This window comes from Equus caballus, chromosome 9 (assembly GCF_041296265.1).
Source record: "Equus caballus isolate H_3958 breed thoroughbred chromosome 9, TB-T2T, whole genome shotgun sequence".
Classification (NCBI taxonomy): domain Eukaryota; kingdom Metazoa; phylum Chordata; class Mammalia; order Perissodactyla; family Equidae; genus Equus; species Equus caballus.
The window spans coordinates 82,415,917-82,438,585 of NC_091692.1; the positions used below are offsets into that span (position 1 = coordinate 82,415,917).

General features: G+C 41.8%; 2 protein-coding genes and 1 pseudogene across 6 annotated transcripts in view; 1 reads left to right on the plus strand and 2 right to left on the minus strand.

The window, feature by feature from the left end:
• Positions 1 to 20,869, minus strand: part of WASHC5 (WASH complex subunit 5) — a 60,479-nt gene extending 39,610 nt beyond the window's left edge. For both annotated transcript variants that reach the window (XM_005613277.4, XM_001498336.6), the window contains exons 1-9: positions 20,664 to 20,869; positions 15,466 to 15,773; positions 14,849 to 14,994; positions 14,075 to 14,159; positions 12,692 to 12,792; positions 10,308 to 10,500; positions 7,330 to 7,482; positions 5,576 to 5,689; positions 3,967 to 4,138 (exon numbers count right to left, since the gene is read on the minus strand). In XM_005613277.4, the coding sequence (XP_005613334.1) occupies positions 3,967 to 4,138; positions 5,576 to 5,689; positions 7,330 to 7,482; positions 10,308 to 10,500; positions 12,692 to 12,792; positions 14,075 to 14,159; positions 14,849 to 14,994; positions 15,466 to 15,651 (1,150 nt within the window). In that variant the 5' untranslated portion in view covers positions 15,652 to 15,773; positions 20,664 to 20,869. The remainder of the gene's footprint in view (positions 1 to 3,966; positions 4,139 to 5,575; positions 5,690 to 7,329; positions 7,483 to 10,307; positions 10,501 to 12,691; positions 12,793 to 14,074; positions 14,160 to 14,848; positions 14,995 to 15,465; positions 15,774 to 20,663) is intronic.
• Positions 8,565 to 8,632, minus strand: LOC138915666 (U4 spliceosomal RNA; annotated as a pseudogene).
• The window catches only part of NSMCE2 (NSE2 (MMS21) homolog, SMC5-SMC6 complex SUMO ligase), a 226,572-nt gene continuing 224,596 nt past the window's right edge, over positions 20,694 to 22,669 (plus strand). For 2 of the 4 annotated variants that reach the window (XM_070222486.1, XM_070222487.1), the window contains exon 1: positions 20,909 to 21,011. The gene's annotated coding sequence lies outside the window, so the exon portion shown is untranslated. Of the gene's footprint in view, positions 21,012 to 22,669 lie in introns of all 4 variants that reach the window. The other 2 variants (XM_001497639.6, XM_005613276.4) reach the window with 2 other exon arrangements.

Sequence of the window (22,669 nt, forward strand, 5' to 3'; positions counted from 1 at the left end):
AAAACCCTGGGCACTGAGTTTCTCACGAGCTTCCCTGGTTGGCAACATGTCACGAGTGCTGTCATGACTCATTGCTGGGGGAACTAACACATCCGTGTGACTCCACTGGGATAGGACTCATGGAAGCTTGCGTCTGGTTTCCTCCTGACTTCGCCCCACGTGCCTTTCCCTTCGCTGATTTTGCGCTCTCTCCTTTTCCTGTAATAAATCATAGCCATGGGTACTATTATGCTGAATCTTCCTAGTAAATCATTGAGCCTGGGGTGGTCTTGGGGACCCCCAACACAGCAGGGAAGCAGGGTTATCAACACAAAGATGTAGCACCTCCAAACAGAAAGAACCATTCTGCTCCTTGTAAAGGTCCAAGGGCACAGCAGGCACTCAGATCTTTCTAGACTATCTGCTATTGAGGCCCAGAGATTACGGGAATGAGGCCAGGGTCACAAAGTTGGGCAGTAATTAACCCAGGGATAAAATACCAGATGTCTTGATTCCTTGCTTGGCCTACCAGCTGCCCAGCTAAACTCTTTCAAATAAAATAAAAAAATATGTTAAAAAAGTATATGGCATAAAAAATATTGATATTTGCTGAAATCGGTTTATGAGGTCAATTATTTATGTAAGAAAGAAAAAGAATACAGGATAAGGCAAAAGTATTTACAAGTAAAAGTTACCTAGACTACAAATAAAGTCAAAATAAAAACTTTAAGAGAGCAAACATTGTCAAAAAGTTGACAGCTGATAGGGTACCACGTCCTGGGTAGTTACTGTAGTATCGCACGGCACATTCCTGCTTTCCTAGCCCTCCCATCAGTGTCTCAGGATGTCTGGCAGGTACGGAATGACCATGTTGAATGAGCACAAGTCGGGGTGTCCTTGGTGCTTCAGTTATGGGGAAGCCTGTGGAGGGCCATTTTATATCTTGATTTCTAAGTTACTCCACCAGAGGAGACTCCTAACAACCTGGAGAAGGGCTCAGTTCTCATGGGAAACTGTAAAGTTCTGATTTGTCATGCATTCTCTACAACTATCTGGGAAGAAATACGTTAGAACTGGTGATACTGATTATACAGAGACAACTTTTTCAGCTTCATATTTGCCTAACTTAAAAACAAAACAAAACAAAACCCAAACTTATACAGAGTTCCACTTAGCTTTATATTAATTCTAATTCAATAATAAATCTTCTATTATTGTTTTCACTTTTGAATAGGGGGCATCCTTATGCACTAATAAATAACTCCTTAGTATGAATCAGGTTTGTTTCAAGCGTTCTCAGGGCCTGATCCTCTCTCTAAGACCTGACACTCAAGAATTCAGATGCAGAGAAACGAGGGAACAGATCCTAGAACCGTGGTAACCTCAGGGTCAGACTTAAGGAGCCAGCCAGCCCTGCCCACCCAATGTTGGCTCAGAGAGTGTTTCTTCAACAGCTCTAAGGCACTCTAGAAGCATCTTAAGCCTTGGTGAGATGCTCTCAGTGGGTTAATAGGAGGAGATATGAGGAATATGCCTACCTTCCTGCACACCACGACCAAAACACCAGAAAAGCTAAATAAGCAGTTAATTTTCCCATGTATGACTCAACCAGATAGGCAAATTATTTGTTTCTGGTAAATTAGGACCTTGTGCAATCAGGTCAGAAATTGCCAGGCACAGAAATGGAAAACAGATGTGGCTGAAGATAAAAGCACAGAACTCTGGCAAGCCGAGGTTGTCCCCAGCAGGGTCCAAATCCAGGAGACCGCTGGTTCCCAGAACATAGGCACAGCTGTCAGGCACTGTCATTTGGAAGAGGAAGATGAGGCTGAGTCACTAGAAAACCAAGGTTGGTTTCATGACAGGATAAAGTGAGGGCCTTCATTGTTTACACGCTTGAGAATGTAAGACTGTTGGTAAAGAAGATTACAAGTTGAGTCAACATAGTAAAATCATCAAATTAGTCCTGGAGTTTAGGTAAAACATAAACTCAATGAATTAAAAACAAATCCATTAGATGGTTAAAAACTTCAGGCACGGTATTCATGGTGTGAGCAAACTAAATTGGAGAGGGATCTTGGCCGTCAAGCAAAATGATGAAAAAAACCCTGGATAGCAGCACTCGTGAGGAAGATTTAAGAAGCTGGAGATTTCTGAAGTGAACCTAGAGACACAGTGTATCTGAAAAACCAAGGAAGTGGTGAAAGTGGTACCTGTCTCAGGGCAGGGTCTCAAGAAAAGTTTGTCGAATGAAAAACAAAAAGCAGGCAGCTTTACAAGGCTGCTGCATGACACAACTCTTAGGGATAGGGCAGGGGTATGTGGCTCTGGATGAGTGAACTCATTAGTTCGTTAATGTTATCAAGCACTTACTGAGTGTAAGGAACTGTGTCTGCTCTGAACATGCTCCGGTGCTAGTCCCACCTACGTATTTTTCTACCACTAAACCAAGGGTTTTAAAGTCACAGGCTCATGGACCCTGTGGAGGTGTTTCACACAATCTGTGAAGCTCCCGAACTTGATGGTCAATAGGGCCTCAAAGAGGACTGTGACTCAGAAGAGGTTAGGACACAATCTACCTTATTTAAGCTCTCCAGTCCAGCCAGTTCATCAACTCAGTGGCCCATTTTTCCGTACTTCCAAACTCATACCTTTTCTTTCATCATTTCTCCAGTCTAGAATTTCTTCTGCTTTTTGTTTGTGCTTGAGGAAGATTGTCACTGAGCTAACATCTGTGCCAATCTTCCTCTATTTTATGTGGGATGCTGCCACAGCATGGCTTGAAGAGCAGTGTGTAGGTCCATGCCCAGGATCTGAACCTGTGAACCCCGGGCTGCAGAAATGGAGCATGTGAACTTAACCACTATGCCACCGGGCAGGCCCCTTCTTCTGCTTTTGACGTCAAAATTTTATCCAGTGTTCGTCAGCTCCTGCCTGCTGTGTGGAGCCGTCCCGGACCACCTCCACCTCTCACCCCAACCAATGTTCTCTCCTGCTGTGGACTCAGATCCCACCAGCTGTCTGTTTCACTCATCATGCTCTTATTTACCGGCTTGGACCTTGTATTAGTCTCCTACTGCTGCTGTAACAAATTACCACAAACTTAGCGGCTTAAAATGAACACAAATGGGGCCAGCCCTGTGGTGTAGTGGTTAAGTTCAGCAGGTGGCAACCCACATACAAACTGGAGGAAGACTGGCACAGAGGTTAGCTCAGGGCTAATCTTCCTTGGCAAAAAAAAAAAAAAAGAGAGAGAGAGAGACAAATTTATTCTCTTGTAGTTCCAGAGGTGAGAGATCTGAAATGGGTGTCACTGGGCCAAAATCAAGGTGTCAACAGAGCTGTGCTCTTCCTGGAGGTTCCAGGTGAAAATCCATTTCTTGTCTTTTTCAGTATTCCTTGGCCTGTGGCCCCTTCTATCTTTAAAGCCAGCAATGGCCTGTCAAGTCTTTTTCATGATACCATTTCTCCAGTTTTCACTCTTCTGCTTCCCTCTTCCTGATTTAAGGACCCTTGTGGTTACACTGAGCCCACTGGGATAATCTCCTTACTTTAAGGTCAACTGGTTAGCAGCGTTAACTCCATCTGCAACCTTAATCTCCCTGCCACGTAACATAACATGCCCACAGGTTCCAGGGACTAGGCCATGGCCATCTTTGGGTGGGTGGGGTGGGGCAGCCTTATTCTGCCTACCACAGACCTGCAGTTACACTTTTTTTATAGGTACACACCTGATCTCCCCAATTTGACCAGCAATAAGTTCCTTGAACATGGGAGATAAATTTCCTCGTATTCCCCAGCACCTAACAATACCCAATGAAGGGGCTGTTCAGTGGGCCACTGACTTGTCCAAGCAGACACAAAAATAATGCAAAAAAGCAATTTGATTCTCATCCAAGGGGTCAACCACTTTGCATCACGAAGTAGATCTGGATCCTGAAAGCCTCGGTACGGAGCGACACAGACGGCCACGCCTTTGCGCACTACCTGAGTCTGCCGTATGCAGCATCAGCCATCGGATGGAGACGTTGCAGTCTCTCAGGCAGTTCAGAAGCTTTGGGATGTTGTCCAGAACCATCTCCTCCCTCAAATAACCTTCCTTCAGAAATTGCTGCACTTGAGCGCGCATTCTTTCACTGACAGTAGCGTATCTGCTTGCCTTTGAAAAGAAGAAACTTGAATTATGTTAAAGAAAAGAGGACTATTTACCTTGAGAGTGGATCACATTCAAATGAATCCCCTGACAAATAATCACATTTCCATATGAGATGAGGAACGCGTGGACTACAGTTTATAAGGCTCAAAGGCAAGTGGTTTAGGGGACATTTTTGGAAAGAGCACTGGATTTAGAATTAAAGAGACTAAAATCTGCTTCTGGCCGTGATTCAACATTGCTGTGACTTTGGGTTTAACCTCTGCGTGTTGGTTTCTTCAGATGTAAACTGGAGAAATAGATCAGGTGGTTCCTAGCATCCCTTTTATTCTTAATTTTGATGGAAAAGAAACATCCAAAAAAGGCAAGAAAGGCATAAACTCAATTGTCCATTTTCCCTATTATTATCCACAAAGGAGGCAGAGCAGGGCAGAAACACTCAAAAGATGAGATTTCTACAGACATATGAAAGCTTAACAAAAAATACACCTCAGTGTGTCAAAAGTGAATTTTCACACCTGGCTTTTGGAAATTTGGTCATTCTGCTTCACCTAAAGTAAGAGTTAAATGCTAAACATCATTAACCTAGTCAGGTTAGTTTAAAACTAGCACAAGATGTTTCATCCGAAGACTGAAGAATTCCTTACAACATCACAAACAAGAAAATGTAACTTTAGAAAGGAATTTTAGTAATGAAAAATTAATGCTGTGATCCCAGGAAGCTTGGAAGCGCCACTTGCTCTAATGTCTTTCTAGGAGACATGCCAAAATTGAAATTATTTGATGCATTATTCATGGAATTCAATTTTTTCCATAAAACATGCTGAAGTTCTTTGAGTCAATATTATTCTATCCACACTGGAAACTCAAAACTTGGACAGCCAGGCTGAGGAAGAGAACTGTGCAGAAATATCAAGGATGCTCCCCAGTAAAAAGACTTTATTTTTATTCCTCTGTTTACTCAGGTCTTTCCCTTCTGCCTCATCTTCTTATAGACAGCATTTAGCCACTTAAACTCTACGGAGACGAATGCCTTTAGTCTTGTTGCTTATTTCGCACATCAGAAATGATGAATTTAAACTACAGTGACGGGGCACATTGTCCACATTCAGTTGCCATCTTTCTCACTCTTCCTACTGATGAAAACATTAAAATTCTAGCTACTGGAGAAAGCAGCTCTGCCCCTAAGCCACCGTCTTTAAGCAAGAGTAAAGGAAGTCAACTGTGGCCACAGGTGACACCGATTCATCTTAGAGTGTTCAATATTCCTTAGGACCCACGTCTCCCATTTACATGTACCACGTAAGTTAAAAATCTATAATTATCTATCTTAGTCTACGTGGATATCTTCCAGTTCCAAGGGAAATCTCCTTAGCTCATTTCCTGCCCCACTAAAGCCAGTTGGCTGTTGTTCCAGATTCCTCCCCGATTAGCAGAACCTACCTGTTCTCTGACGTTTGAAAGGTCCAGGGTATTGTTTAAAGCAGTTTTGGCAGCTTTGTAAGGTTCCCAAGCATCTGCTAGATTCACGGTGATCCCCATGTAAATACTAATTACCTGAAAGAGAAGACATTCACCCAGTATTTGTTAAATACCTACTCACTTCAAGGGAAGGGCTGGGAAAATAAAAAGCTACAGAAGACATCGCCCACTCCAAGTTTAAATGCCATTCCAATGAAAATCAATGAAAAACCAAGATTTTCCAAACATACAGGTAAGAGTTCTTCCACATGAGCACTATGGACTAAGAGTCACAATGTTGGTATTCATGGGAAAATAACTAAAACAGAGTTTTCCTTTCCCACTGCTGTGTTAGATTCCTAGATGAAGAAAAATGAAAGGGAAAAGGAATGCTGAGACTTTGACTAGAGCAATGGTTTTCTCAAACATTTTCATCTCAGCCTTTACACTCTTAAAAGTTACTAAAGACTCCAAAGACCTTTTTTAAAAATGTGGGTTACATCTTTCGCTATTTATCAGATTGTGCATTAAAATTGAGAAATTTAAAAAATATTTATCAATTCATTTAAAAAAACAATAAACCCATTACACGCTAATATAAATATTTTTCAATTAAAAAATCAAACTGAAGTTTTCCCAAAAAAATTTGTGAGAAGAGTGGCATTGTTTTATATTGATTCTTTTTAGTATTAAATACAATCTCTCTTTATCTCCATTAATGTTTTTCTTCAAAATTCTCTATGGTGTCATATCAATATTTTCTCACTAGCTTTTTATTGGTTGGCATTTGCCTGGCATATCTTTTATTCCTTTATTTTCAGCGTGCCAGTGTTCTTTTAGGAGTGCATCTTGTAAGTATCACGTAACTGGATTTTGACCTTTCTTCATACTAAAACTGTTCCTGAGTGCAGCATTATGGTCAAAACTTCTTTACTAAGCTTAGGCAAATGAAGCCAGACTAGCAGAGTTTTCCTCTTGGTTGCTCAACTCCTAGCTCATGACTATAATTCATTCATGGATGAGAAGCATCATCTCCTAATTGTAGGCTGTGCTGCTCACCAGTAAAGTTCCTCTTTCAGGTCCCTCATCACCAAGAGTTAATATGACTCAACGGCTGGTAAGAAGTGAAATAAAATCTGCTACCTGAGAATATGATCCAATTCACCATACTTTCTTAAAACCTATACATGCAAAGAAACATTTCATAGATAGTATGTTGTCAGTTTTATTCCTTTAAAAATTAGTATTTTTAATTGAAACAATGTTTAAAAAGTTACAAGCACATCCCTGCAGTAATGTAAACCCTAATAGCCCCAGCCACATTAGCTTTTACACAGATAAAACTTATTATAAAAGTGAAATTCCTGTTCATAAAATGACAACTTAGATGAGTTCTGCTAGCTTAGATTTACAAAACAGGAAATAAACAAATGCATATGTAACTTAGTTGCAATCTCAGGAGCTAAAGCAAGATACATTTTATACATGGTTTACCTTGAGAGTATCCAGCTAAGAAAAGAAAACAAGTACGTTCTCCAGGAAATTGTACTGACTGATTTATTCCTTCATGATATGATTTATAAAATTCTCAATACACTTAAAATAATTTTATGTAAGTGATTTTATATCTCATTACTTACAACATTATGACCTTTGAGCTAAAGGCCAAAAGAATGGAAAAATCAGTTCTCTAACAAGCTTACTGTAGAGAAAAAAAGACTAATAGTAATACTTGCCCAATTATCTGGAAAGTATTTATCCACTATCTCTCTCATTTTTGCTTGATGGGTATGAAGAATGGAAGGTGCAAAGTAGAGAATTACATACAGCATGGCAGCCTGATTGGCCAGGGCTGTGCTGCGATGCTCTGGCAAAGGATACGCTGAGACCTGCAACAGACACGAGGAGGAAGAGGCAGTGGTTGGTAACAATTGAAGCTACATGCACCAAATAAATGATCTAGTCCTAGGACCTGTCAGTCTCTCAAAAGTCCATCTCCTCTGAGGCTCCTGGACACCGGAAGCAATTCTCAGATTGTGGCATTGGTACCCAGGGCCTTCCTTCTTATCCCTAATCACATGATATTCTCTTCCTTCCAGCCTTTGACTCTGCTGCAATTCTAAGTCTTTTCCTTAAAAAAAGAAAAATGTTTTAACTCCACGTCTCCCACTAGTTATCCATTTCTATTTTTTGTTTTGTTTTGTTTTGAGGAAGATTAGCCCTGAGCTAACTACTGCCAATCCTCCTCTTTTTGCTGAGGAAGACTGGCCCTGAGCTAACATCCATGCCCATCTTCCTCCACTTTAAAGATTTTATTTTTTCCTTTTTCTCCCCAAAGCCCCCCCGGTACATAGGTGTATATTCTTCGTTGTGGGTCCTTCTAGTTGTGGCATGTGGGACGCTGCCTCAGCGTGGTTTGATGAGCAGTGTCATGTCCGCGCCCAGGATTCGAACCAACGAAACACTGGGCCGCCTGCAGCGGAGCGCGCGAACTTAACCACTCGGCCACGGGGCCAGCCCCCATCTTCCTCCACTTTACATGTGGGATGCCTACCACAGCATGGCTTTTGCTAAGCAGTGCCATCTCCACACCCAGGATCTGATCCGGCGAACCCTGAGCCGCCGAGAAGCAGAATGTGCAAACTTAACTGCTGCGCCACTGGGCTGGCCCTTAACTGTCCATTTCTATGTCTTTCCCATCACAGATAATCTCTCAGAGCTGACAGATTCCACACTCACTGTTGCTATTTTCTCACTTCCTGTTTATTCTTCAACTCACTGAAATCTGACCTCCACCATCACCTCAAAGGAATTTCCTAAGGTCACTCATAACCACACAATGACCCAATTCAATGGTCTCTTTAGCATGCTCACTTAAATCCTCCGAGGAATGAAATTCTCTCTTCCTTTGCTTTCCCAGGTCCCCCCCTCTCTTCTCAATCTGCTTTGCTGGGGTTCTCCTTCTGCCTGCCTTTTAATTAGCAATAATTGTGCCTTGGATAAACCTCATTGGCTAGGATACTGCCACTGCGCAAAGCTGTCTGCCTGCCTTTTAAATGCTGGTGTGTCCCAGGGCTCGACCGCCTCATGTATTACGAATCCTTGGCATATCACCTCAAGGACCATAAGCAGACAGGGAGGAAATTATTACAAGGACAGACACAGCAATGCCGCATGGCCCCTGCAGGCAGGAATGTGGCCAGGTCTCTGGAAGGGCCGGGAGCTGCCAACCAGAAAGCCTTCGCTGTTTCTCCATTTGATGTGTTTGCCCAAGTTTTCTCTCTCTCCAAACTGTTCTCCACAACATGGTAGAATGAAGCTGCCCCAAAACTCCAAATTTTGCAAAGTGTGGGTAAACCCATGTCCAGAAACTGTTTCTCAGGCCCAATTCCAAATTACCTGGAGACAGGGAATCTGATCCATCTTGGGTCAACTGACTGCCCCTTGTCCAAGAAGCCAGGGATGGGGGAGGTGCAGGGCAGAGAGTAGGGTGGACACACAGCACAACCACAGCTTAACCCGTGTTAATAAAGGTCACGGGGCAAGGAGAAATTGAAACACAGTGCCTTGAGATGTATAGGAGGCAGAAGGGGTAAGGAGAGGCAGTGAGGGAACGGCATGGGCTCTGAAGTCACATAGACTTGAATTCAAATGATGGTTCTGCTACCTAGTTAGGTGACCGTGTGATAATTACTTAAGCTCCTCTCTAAGCCTTATTTTTCTCCATAGCAACATGAGGATAATGCTGTCTACTTTGCAAGACTGTTGTGAGGAATAGAGAAAACGGTGTATGAAAAAAACCTATTATGATTCTGGTTCATATTGAATGCTTCATAAATGGCAACAAATATTACAGAGACCTGGTATCTATAGGTAGCCCCTGATTTTGAGTTGTCTTAAACAAAACACAAAACTCTTTCATTTACACTTAACATATTCATACAAAAATCTAACAGGCTACCTAAGGAACTGTACAGAGCAGGGGTGCTCTGTGATAAATGATATCCAGTTACCATAGGTCCAACTCTTTACTCTCTTCCAGTAAGAGAAATGCATATAATACATAAAATTATGTTTTCTTCAGGACAATCAAGTCAAAAGTGGTAATCTTCTTTGCTACCCTTTTAAGTAAGTGAATGATATACATACTGTTGAGGACACTGAGACAACTTTCAAACGCTGCAGGGTCTTTACAGCCCTGCTCATTCTGCCCCTTTTGAACTGCCCTTATGTCCCTTTTGTCACCTGTTGCAATCTTGCTGCCCCTGTTATATGCTCCCTGGCACCCCAGGCTTCCCCTAAGATAACACTCATCCTGCTTTCCTGTAATTCCTTTAATTGTCTGCCTTCTTTCCTCAGCTACAAGCTCATTAAGGGCAGGAACTGTGGGCTGCCTTCATCAGCATGGATCCCCAGCACCTAGCCCATGCACAGGTACCTAACACATACTTGATAACTATTTCTTAAATGAATGACTAAAAGAAAGAATCTTCTTTCCAAATATAGCTCCGATCCCATCTCTTCCCTGAAACCTCTAATTCTGCCCAAATTAATATCCCTCTTTCATCACCATCCCGTAGCACAGCTCAAAAGGTTTTAAATAGTTTTTAGCTGCTTTCACTCTTTTGAGGAAGACGGGAGGGAAGGAGTAATTGAGGGGGAAAGTGAAATCAGTCTCTTAAACCACTAAGATCTTGATAGATTTAGTCCCCACCTGGTTGTAAATATCATCAGATCTTAGTCGACCAATAACCATATTGATGAAGGATTCGTTGATAGGCACTCTCTGGAAATAACTCTCGGGATAGTTGGGTGGTCTTTTGGCTCCTGGTTGGCTGGAATAACCTGTACTTCGAAGCAGCTTACAAATATCATCCATATTTGAATCAGCAGAGGATCGGGCAGCACTGAGCCATGTTCAAAATGGAAATAAAGGACCAAACAATTCACACATATTAGAAACTCAAAAGTCCAACACAGCAGAAGAATTTCATTGTGACTTGACCTTATATAGTTTTAGATATGACCGTGGGTCAGTTTATATCCTTAAGATTCAAAATAATATTTTTAAAAAGCTTCCTATAATATGGCAAACTTATAAGATGGGTTCTTATATGTATGTACAGTTTTACATAAAGGTCCACAATCCCTTTTCCAAATCCTTGAGGCTGGGTTTGTTTCAGAACACACCATTTTTCAAATATAAGAAAGTAATATGATGCATTGGTCATATATGAAAAATACTCGAGCAGGGTCTCAGTTAGCATTCCATGATCAACACATGTTAATATTTCTGCAGTAAAATGTATGAATATTGACACAAGAGAGATAAATAAAGACCATCTACAGTCTCATGTCTGCTCTGATCAGGTTTTGACTTCAAATGACTTCAGGGCAGACCTGGTTTTGCTGCCAAAGAAGTTACTCTTGTGTTCATATGTGCATGTGTGTATATGCATATAGTTTTTTCAGAGCTGTTTGGATTTCCAAATTGTGGATAAAGAATGTGAACCTGCACTGTTTCATAAATTAAATAATAACTTAAAAAACTCATGTCAACTTAAAGTGGGATACATACCAACTGGTTTTTCTTGGCAAGGTGTCACCTTCTACAGAGATTTCATCAAAACATTTGTGATTTTCAGGGTGGTCTGAATTAGTAATCTCTCAAAGAGACTCAAAGTATCTTAGACTTGAAGATGACCTCCTATTTGATGTAAGAATCTCCTTTACCACAATTCTGACTTGTAACACTTCAGTGTCACTGCAATAATGGATTCTCACTTCTAATGAATTAGCTATTGTCAAAGCTGGGCTTGACAAAGGGACAAAGCTTGATTGTCAAGGCTGGGCTTGATAAGCATACTTTTTTTCTTCTTTATGTTATTACTGTTTTTGTTTTCCCAGGTACCTTCAGACATATAGGCAAGGCCATGCAAAGTTCGTTTTTAAAAACATGGATGTTAAAACAGCTCGTGGTCAAAGTGATGTGAATGAATGATGCCTGCTGGTGGACACTCTCCTCACATCCTGATAAAGCTGAAAGGAAACAGGCTAGTTGAGGAGCCTGAGATTAACTTACTGCTGAGGAGACAGCAGTACCAGGTGTCAGTGAAAACATAATGTCCTCAGCCCATCCCCTCTCTGTTGAGGTTCTGCCTCTTTGCCCTGTTTATTTTGTCCTAATTTGTAAGCTTGAAAACGTTAACTCTAGTCCTCACATCTTTAGCCAAAGCTCCGAACTGACTCCTGTTTACTGACTGTACCTTCCCTGAATCTTGATGATTTCTGACACTGATCTCATATCCACTTTGACTCATTAATTCAACAAATTGAAACCTATGTGCTAGGTACTAGAATTAGAGAGTTAGTTAAGGTGGATTCTGTTTTTTAAGACCTTACTTTAAATAAATATCAAATCGCTATGATGTACAATTGAAACTAAAAGGATACTGTATGTCAATTATACTTCCAAAAAAAAAAGAGACTCTGCTTCTTGGAGAGTCACAGCCCTGTACAGACATAGGTAACACACGACTGTGACGTGTGCTGTTGTTTGTTTTGTCTTTGTCTCTACATAAATATGGGTGAGAATTCACTTTCAACCTGACCCTGAGCGATAACTTTTCAAAGTCATCAACTTGAAAATGACAACAAGAAACTCCTTCCTTTCCTTACATCTGCCAAGGGGTGATATTTGAAAACTTAAAACAAAAACAAAACGAAAAAACAAAAAAGAAAAAAGAACATTCATTAGACTTTCGAAATTCCCAAATTTATCTTTAAGGTAAAGAAAGTTCAGAATCCTTTTTTGAAAAACTGATACCATCATGGACATGATAATCTATATATCTCTAATAATCTATAATCTGCAGATTATTTTATATATAATACATAGATTATATGGTATACAAGCTACTATGATGATATAAAATATAGAGTGATTGTTATATTTTTACATTATGTTCAGGAGAGATAAGAATCTAATACTTTTGCATTCTAGATCATACTGCTGCTGTTCACAATCAAAGTAGTATGGAAACCTACACTGCATTTTACCAAGAGCAGTGCTTTTGGAGGGTCCTAGCCCAGGGATACCTGTATCGATAGTAAGAAACCAACATTCTCTCTCTGACTTCTCCGTCAATCTTCTGGTCGATGACCAGCAGCATAACTCCATACAAGTACAGCGCTTCACACTACAAAGAGGAAAAGATAACGGCCAAATTTGGTGTTCACATTCTGATGGAGCAAAGCTGAAAATGGTTAAAAAGATTATTTTGCTCCCATTCCTCCCAAAAGCTTTATATTACAAGGAGAACGCAAGGTTTCCCCAAAGGGCTCTCACCTTCTGTGGAGAATGGGTTTTGAAAAGTTTATGCGAGATAAATTTTAATTCATAGCGATTATCTTTCAGTTGGCCTATTTTTCGCATTTTGCTTAAGATACCAAAATGGAATCCCAATATTATGAATACCTCTTCATCATAAAGTCATTCACTTATTTAACAAACATTTCTTAAGTTATCACTATGTACTAGTACCAGGCTAGATGTCTGGGATGCAAAAGATAAAGAAGACAGGATCCTTCACTAAGGAAGATTAGTCTCCACAATCTTTTTTTTTGAGGAAGATTAGCTGTGAGCTAACATCTGCCACTAATCCTCCTCTTTTTGCTGAGGAAGACTGGCCCTGAGCTAACATCTGTGCCCATCTTCCTCTACTTTATATGTGGGACGCCTACCACAGCATGGCCTGACATGTGGTGCCATGTTCGCAGCTGGGATCCCAACTGGCAAACTCCGGGCCACGGAAGCGGAAGGGGCGAACTTAACTGTTGTGCGACCTGGTTGGCCCCTCCACATAATCTTTATTCACTTGTAATTCTGCTCAAATTCTACTATGTGCTAAATTCAGATACAGACCTGCCAGCTAGAAGATAATTATCAGCTCATTTTGCTTCTCTTTAAATAAGGGTACTCTATGTAGCCAGCCCTGGTGGCCTGGTGGTTAAGATTCTCTCACTGCAACACCTGGGTTTGTTTCCTGGTCAGAGAATCACACCATCCATCTGTCAGCTATCATACTGTGGTGGCTGCGTTTTTCTGTGATGCTGAAAGCTATGCCTTGATATCTCAAATATCAGCAGGGTCACCCATGGTGGACAGGTTTCAGCAGAGCTTCCAGACTAAGACAGACCAGGAAGAAGGACCTGGCCACCCTCTTCTAAAAACATTGGCGAGGAAAACTCTATGAATAGCAGCAGAACATTGTCTGATATAGCACCAGAAGGTGAGAGGATGGTGCAAAAAAGACCGGGCAGGGTTCCACTCTGCTGTACACAAGGTTGATAGGAGTTGGAATCAACTCTACGGCACTAACAACAACCAACCTTGTATGCATTTGTTGTGCGTTACAGGAAAAAAAGTGTCGCTAAGTTTGACATTCTTGCATTTCTCTTTTAAAGGGTCACTATTCTTACCAGAAGTTGTTTTCCATCTTCATTCAGGAGCACAGTTTCTAAGGTGTGCTGAATATAAACACCTTCATTGAGATCATCTAGATATCTAGAAATAAAACCCCAGAGAAAGCTATTCATTGACAATGAAAACTTTAACATCTTTGAAGAAGGAAAGTAAAGATTTTTAAAAGATAAAGCAAGATAGCAGACACTCTGGCCTTCAAATAGTTTGTGGCCCTTCAGGTTCTTAAGAATAGTCTTGTAAGCTGGAATTCATAGTGATCAGGAGCACAGGTTGATATTTACGGTTATTCCGAGTGAAAGGAATATTCCCTTGTCCTGATTTATGAATTGCAAATATGAGTGATGGCATAAGAACATGGAATAGTTAGTTTAACAGCTAATGAGTAATGAATTCTTAAGGGCTGGAAAGAAGAGAACATTGCATGGTTAGGGATAAGAAGGAAGGCTATGGTCACCAGTGCTACAAAAATAAGTTCCTTTTTTTTCACTTCTCATATAAAATATACTAGAATATGACCACAAACTACAGGACTGAGAGCCATATGACTTAGCATAAACCAAGAATATTATAATACTTCACAAGAACAGGAAGTTATAATAACACTCTAAAATACTCAAGATGACTACCACCACAGGAAGGGAAAGACAATTATGCACGGTATAAGCTCGTAAATTTTGTAGTAACTCAAGAAGTTGTACATGTTCCAGTATGTCCCTTTTCCCTCTCCACTATTTTCTATCAGAATAAGCTATTACTAAATTAGTCAATACCTGTTCAAGTCTACAATATATTTATGCACACTTTGAAATGCTAAATAAAATCTGGTCACAATTTCTATGTTGTTTTCACGAAATTCTTCATCTAAATCCTGTAGCTCTGGCTTAGCTTCCAGTTTGCTTTCCCATAACTCTGGACCCTAAGAAGAAAAACACATTTATGTGAAACGTCAACAAAAGCATACTTGTTGGTAACAATTTATAAATAGTCTTTTCAAAATTTGTTCTTATGCCTTTAAAGGGATATCAAAAATTGAAAGCAGAGCAACAGAAAGTAATGAAGATAACAGAAGCCTGGATATAAAATCTCTTTGAAAGAAATGAGTTTGACTTGCAATCATGATTAGCATGCTTTTAAGTGTGGGGTACTCTGATGTGAAATATATGATACCAAAGTTATCTTTTTTTAATTTGATTCTATTGTATTAGGGCCTCCACAGAACATCTTTATATTATTTCCAAGTTAGTTAGCTGATATGAAATTTGGTTTAAAAGCTTTCCTCTTTAACCCTCTCTCCATAATTATTTAACCTCTCAGAGTCTCATGGTTCCCAGAGAAAGCATACTTTTGTAGAAAAGACAGCCATAAAAATGCTGGAGAGAAGGATTACCTTAAAATAGCTGAAATCAAATATGATATCTCCATATTTCTGTTGATCAGCTCGGTCTTTTAACCTGAATACAGCAGGAATAAATTCAGAGAGCCTCAAAAGTTCAGCAATGATGGCATTGCCACAGGAAACAATCCTTAGGATGGCTTGGCCACAAAGGTTGTTGTCAGCCAGGAAGTCCAACATCGTGAGGATGACCAACTACCCCACGCCTGCAGGTGGAATGCTTAACTGGTTTCAGAGCTGGGGTCTGTAAATCATTAGATGAAAGCAGGTCTCCTGATAGATTGGCTGCTCCATTAAAAAACCTGCATCCAAAACAAAGAAAAAAGAAAACCTCTATTTCTTAAGGAAGCATGTGAAACACATATACAATATTTTTCTCCCGAACTCACTAAAAAAAAAAAGTTAAAAAGAATGAGTTCTGATATGGGGGGGGGGGGGGCATTTATTTGCCGCTCTCCATGTTTTCCGTGTGGAGGAACTTTGCTAAATTAACACTTTTGGCTTCTTTCTCAACCCTTTATTTACTTCCCTCCATGAGAAAAGACCCGATGTAGCTGATCTCTGAGCTTGGAAGAAGGAATCATTGGGCATGTGTGGATCCAACATGCCCTAAATTGGGCACTGATTATTAAATTTTCCATATCAGAACTGTGTCATTTGTTTCACCTTTGGGAAAAGATAACTATGTCCTAAGATATACTTGAATTAGGTGAGGGAACAAGCTTTAAAAATGTTTTTCTCATATGTCAAGTAAAGGACGTCCTTGTTATCAAGGCTAATACATGCCCGAGAAACGCTACAGAGTGATTCCTAAGTGAGGACAAGCATTTCATACTATGCACTGGAAAAGTCCTAATTAGGAATGTATCTTGAAACAATATACTTAAAACTTCTGAAAGTAAGTTTTACACTTAACGAAATTTAGAGTAAAACTGTAACAACTAGGTACTAATTCAACGGACACATCAAGAATGAGTCAAAGTTGATTTCATCAAATTGTGATTTTTTGGTAATACAGTATTTTATACTTCATAGTGGACTTTCACAGTATCATCTTTACAAAGTAATTTTTGCAAAAAAATTTCAAGGCATCATTCATTTCCCCAAATGATGGGGAAAGTCCTCTCCCAATTGTTTTTCAAGTCATTATCTTTGAAGTGTTAATTGTATCATTAGCTTTGTTGCACTTCTCTCCCCATGTTGTCACAAATGGCCAGATTTCATCATTTCTTATGGCTGAGTAGTATTCCATTATGTATATATACCACATCTTCTTTATCAACAGGAGTATCTGAATGACGACCAATCTCACAAATGGTCAGCTCACTAAAATTTTTACGTCAATGCCAACTTATGCTTTCATATGTAATCTCCTAGCTACAGGAACTCCAATAATGAACGATAAAATAATGAGGACTTCACTGTACATAAAACTAGAAAGTAGAAAGACTCAGGACAGGAGAAGGTTTCCTTTGCAGCCACAGCAAAGCATTCCTCAAGGTTTGTCACCTATTTTTAAAGTTCACTCATGCTATGAACTACCTAGTGTAGTTATCTATTACCCGGAAACTTTGTGTGACCCTTAAGGGTTTTCTTCTTTCCTTTTGGAAGTCTCTATCATTAATTCAATATTTAGAAATGTCTTAATTTACTGCGATGTGACGGCAGCAACTGTTGGCTCTGCAATTCCCACCCTCCTCCTCCGTTCTTACTATAGAGGACCAAATAGTCAGATCCTTACTTTCCCACCTCCCCTGGAGCTAGCTTAGACATGTGACTCGGTTTTGACCAATGAAATATAAGAGGAAGTCTATGGTAGAGCTTCTAGGAAATATTTTTTTCCTCCTGCTACAAGGAGAAAGGCACGTGAAGAGAAATTTCTCTCTTTGGCCTGGCTATCCCTTTTTCTTGCCTTTAAATGTGGTTCAACGAACATTTCATGCCTGAAGCTGCAGTAGCCACCCTGAGACCATTAGGTGATAAGCCTAAGAGAAAAAAAAATAGCCCAGAACCTACAGATTGTGGTGTGGAAAGAGAGAAAAAATCTAAATTCTTGTTGATGTTACTGATCTGCTGATTCAACTGTGGGACTACCTACCTCTGTAATCCTTGTTCAATGAACTGTTTTTCTGGTTTGCCCACTGATAACTGGGTTTTCGATTATTTGCTGGTGAAAGCATTCCTAAAGACACAGATTCATTTATTCAACAAATACTTGCCCAGTGCCTACTATGTGCTGAGTGCTGTTTTAGGACCTGAGGATATCACACAGTGAACAGAACTAAAGACCCTGCTCTCATGAAGCCGCATGCTATTTGGAGTGGGAGAGAGATAAACAAACTTGTTATATATCAGGCTGCGGTAATTGCTGTGAAGAAAAAGCAGGACAAAGGGATGGAGTGTGTGCTCTTGTACACAGAGTAGTTTGTGCAAGCCTCTCTGATAAGATTATATTTGAGCAGGGGTCAGAAGGAAGTGAGGGAGCAAGAAGCAGGGGCATCTGAGTGTGGTCAGTAGGACCTAAGCTGGCCCCCGATGACCTCCACCTCCTTATTCGTGCCCTGTGTAGGCCCCTTCCCTTGAGTGTGCCTTACTGACTCCCTTCTAAGGACAGGATATGGCACACATGAAAGATATCACTTCCAAGATTAGATTGCAAAAAGACTGTGACTTCTGGCTTGGGCACCCTCTCTAGCTTGTTTGTCCTGGGGGAAGCAAGTTGTCTCGTTGTGAGAGAGCCCTATGAAGGAGCCCATGTGACAAGGGATGCAGAAGCCTGCCAAAAACCACTCGAGTAAGCTTGAAAATGGATCCCCAAAACCCCAGTTGAGTCTTCAGGTAAGACAACAGCTCCTGTGCGCAGCTTGACTGCAACCTCCCAAGAGACCCTGAGCCAAAGGGACCCAGCTAAACTATACCCCTGATTTCTAATCACAGAAACTATAAGATAATAGACGTTTATTGTCTTAAGCCACTAGGTTTTTGGGTAGTTTGCTATTTTATAGTAGATAATGACCTTGGAGAAAGGCATTCCAGGCAGAGGTTACAAGTAAGTGCAAAGACCCCAGGGCAGACATGTGCCAGATGCACTTAGGGAATAGCAAAGTGGCTGATGTGGCTGGTGCAGAGTGAGCAAGGGATAGAAGCAGAGGTCAAGGGAGGTGATGGGGTTGGGTCTGACAGGGGCTGAGAAGCCACTACAGTTGTCTAGAACTCTCTCTCATGAGGGTATGCTATAAAACACATTAAGGCATAAATTAACAAGTTCTTAGTTTTCCCTGTGATGCTTGCCACATTGATCTCTAACAGGCTAAATTTCAGATAATTTCATTCTATTTTTTCCATTGATCTCATTTGGCTTGGAAAGTGGGAGAAGAAAAGGGGAAAAATAACAAACAATAGGCTAAAAAGCCACCTGCTGAGGTCCTCTGAAGACCACCAAACTAACCCAGGTCTCAGCAGGATGAAACCCTAGACTCAGCTGAGAGGAGGGCAAGCTATGATTAACAGGTCTAACTGCTTCCAGATTTTAGATACCAGTATAGGACAGACAATGGGGCCCTGGAGGAAACAGCTTAAAGCAATGCAACGTTACCTGCCTTCTTTCCCAACAGACGGACAGATACACTCAGCCCCTGCATGCTCAGGTCAGGGAAGCTTAGACCTCCGATAATGATATAAGTCAAGACTTTGGTGTGTCCATCTCTTATTTTAATCCTTAAATCCTTACCCTAGAGTTACACTGAGGGAAACTTTCAAAATATTATTTGGCTAGAGTATTTGATAAATAGCCCCACTGTTGGCAGAAAAACTAGCCCTAAGGAACAGAATCTAAGAACCATCATTAAAGATGCTTAATCATGTTGCTGCAATCTCAGAGGTGGGTGGCTTTACAGAAGGTAGTAAGACTGAGCTGAGCTTTAAAAAAAATCACTCTAAAATGAGGTGCAAATAAACACTGAAGAAGCTATATTAAATCTTTCTCTTAGAGGTCCTCTTGGTGCTAGAGATGAAGAAAATTCATAAAGACCAATTTTTTCAATATAGGCTGTATTACTTCTTGGCATAAAATGAAGCCAGAGACCTCAATTTCCTAATTTTCTTTTACAAGGCATCCAGAAAAGTGGCCATATCTTTATTTTCAAGAATTTGGTATGGAATTGTGGTTTTCAGTTTGGAAAGTAATCCTGGACCAAGGACAATATGCTTTCAAGAATGAAGCATGGCACCATTACACCAATTACCCAATGAGTACAGAACCAAATTCGGAAGGAAATAAGTTGTCCTGGGACAAACCACTGTTTACCCGACTCAGACTTCAGAAGAAGATGGGTCTATTTTTATCCTTTCATAAAACCTCAGTTCCATAAAGAAGGAAGCACTGGCCTCCACAAATCCATTAGCAGGAACAAAATATAATGATTGTTGATCAAGATAAAAGTGACCAGCATCTCTCTTCCAGAAAAGTTCTGAAATGAGTCACTATAATCTGATTCATGAATCCTCGGAAAGACAAGGAAAACCGGAAGGTGTTCCTCGTTGGGGGCAGAGGCAGTAAAACCTCTCCCACCCACTCTCACCCCCATCACCTCTATGGGAGGGAGCTCCGTGCACTTGGAATCAGGAGACCCTGTTCCCTTATGGGCTCTGTGAGGTGTTTTTTTTTCTTTTTACTATGAGACCATAGTCAAATCAGGACCCTCAGAACATTTTTTCGAAATGCAAAGGACTTTGGCACCAGCACGTCAAAGGTGAGGGAATTAAGGTGCAGAGAAGAGCAATGACTTCCTCAAACTCAAAGCCCACGGCAGAACTCGAATGAAAACCCAGGTCCGTCAGAATGTAAAAGCGCTCACTAACCACTCCGTTTTCTCGAGAGTAAACGGAGGAACACGGAGGTCCACACAGCATTGCTCCTGGAGACTTGGAAGGATCAGATGCGGGCCAAGCATCTGAACATGCCTTCCTAAAGCGCCAAAGTGGCGTGGAAAATTATTTCCATCTAAGTGGAGATGAAGAGCTTGGACTGCAGCCCCAGCCCCAGAAGTCCCTCAGTCCTCCCTGCCAGGCTCCCCCATCCAGACCCCACCCCAAGCGGCAGACGCCCGCGGGGCCAGCGCGGCCCAGCCCCGGGACGGGGGAGGGGAGAGTGATGTGAAAGGAGGGGGCGCGCGCACCCCGCCCGGACTCACCTGTCACCCGGGCCGCGCCAGGGCGCACGCGCAAGGCCGGCGATCGCGCGCGGGGTCAGCCCCCGAGTCCCCACCCTTCCCGCTCCGCAGGGGTCTCCTTCTACCTCCAGCCCGGGATCGTGAGCCGGCCAGAACCCGGCTTCCGCCCCTGGCTCCCCCGGCCGTCACATGACCAAAGGGGCGGAGAGCAGGGCGTGGCGTCATGTGACCTCTCGCGGGCAACGGCTGATGACGTTAGAGCCCGCGCTCGCTGTTTCAGCGACAGGGGCAGGAAGTTAAGCGAGGAGTGGGGGGGTCTCAGTGTGGGCGATCAGGGTGCAGCCGAACGGAGCAAGGTCTGGCCGCCAGGTAAGGCAGAGGCCGGGCATGGCGATGGGGAGGGTGGCGGGAGGTGTCGTCTCCGTCTCGGGCGCTCCGCGGGTGCCCTAAGCTGGAGTCTGTCGAGCTTACGGTCCTGGTTCTTTTCACACCACAGCAGTGAGGCTGGTGCAGTTTACCTCCCTCTCCGAGACGCCGTGTCCTCATCCTTCAGCCCTAAAGGTGTGGGGAAAAGATCACGAATTCTTGATCCAAAGAAATCTGGTTTGGACTGTCTTTAAAAGCAGGGCCTTGGGCTTGTCGTTTAAATAAACTCTTTGGGCCTCAGGCTCCTTTTCTCGTGTGTAAATGACTGTGAGGATTAGCGACAATGAGATGGAAGCTCTGGGGCACCAGTTATGGCCCACCGTGGGGGACCTAGAAATGGTGGTGGTTGTTACTGTTGTAACTCTGGCCAGGGCTTTATTGATCGTCTGTTTTGTGTGAGGAGCTGTTTTATGTGCTGTAGAATATGTCAGAGTTCTAGTTTAAGTCGCTCCCAGAGTGAAGGAGTGGCAGACATGTGAGCAAATAGTTGTGATGAATTCTATTGAGTTTTATAATGGAAGTGTGTACGTGAGAGAGAGAGAGGAATAGTGGTAGCATGAGGGAGGGAACAAGCAGTTGCTTGTATGGATAAAGAAAGATGTATTCTTGTATCTTGAAAAGGGAGATACAGCTCTGGCTAAACTTGTACGAGCTGCTATGGATTTAAAGAAGGTCAGCATAGAGTCTATAAATTGTTTGCTCTCTGCCTACCACTGTGCTGTACAGAAAGATGAGAGGAAGGAACAGTGGAGAAGTATTTTGGTATTAGCCAATAGTTGGTCCTGCCTACAGAGAATCTTACAGACCTGCCGCGGTCTAAATGTTTGTATGCCTTCAATTCATATGTTGAAATCCTAATGCCAGTGTGGTGGTATTAGGAGGTGGGGCCTTTGGGAGGTGCCTAGGTCATGAGGGTGGAGCTCTCATGAATGGGGTTAGTGCCCTTATAAAAGAGACTCTGCAGAGATCCCTTACCCCTTCTACCATGTGAAGACAGAGCCGAAGTGGGGGCCAGGAAGAGGCCCTTCACCAAAACTCCACCATGCTGCTGCATTTATCTTGGACTTCTAGTCTTCAGAATGTGAGAAATAAATTTCTGTTGTTTATAAGCCACCTAATTTGTGGTATTTTATTACAGTAGCTTAGATGGCCTAAGGCAAGGCCTGCTAGGGGAGGCAAAATAATATGCTAGGGACAAACTCAAGAAATGCATAACCTTGTTTTAAACTTTCTTGGAGACAATAGGTACAGGGAACAACGCGATCATTGCTACCTGGAAGGGCTCCCAGAGGAGGTTGATTTAAACTCGGGTTTCTCAACCACTCCACTATTGACATTTCAGACCAGATAATTCTTTGTTGTGGGGGCTGTCCTGTGACTTATGTACTTAGCTATACTTTGTGGGAGAAATAGGGAAAAATGTGTCTACTCCATCTTTCTGCCTGATACATTCTCTTTGCTTTTCACCTGAACCTTTTCCCTTGAAATACTCCAGAATTATAGAAGGGAAGGACCACGTTTTCCCTAGCTCTCTGCAAGTGTTAAGTTTCATTGGAGTAATGTGAATTATGAATTCAAATAATCGGGATAGGTACCATGTG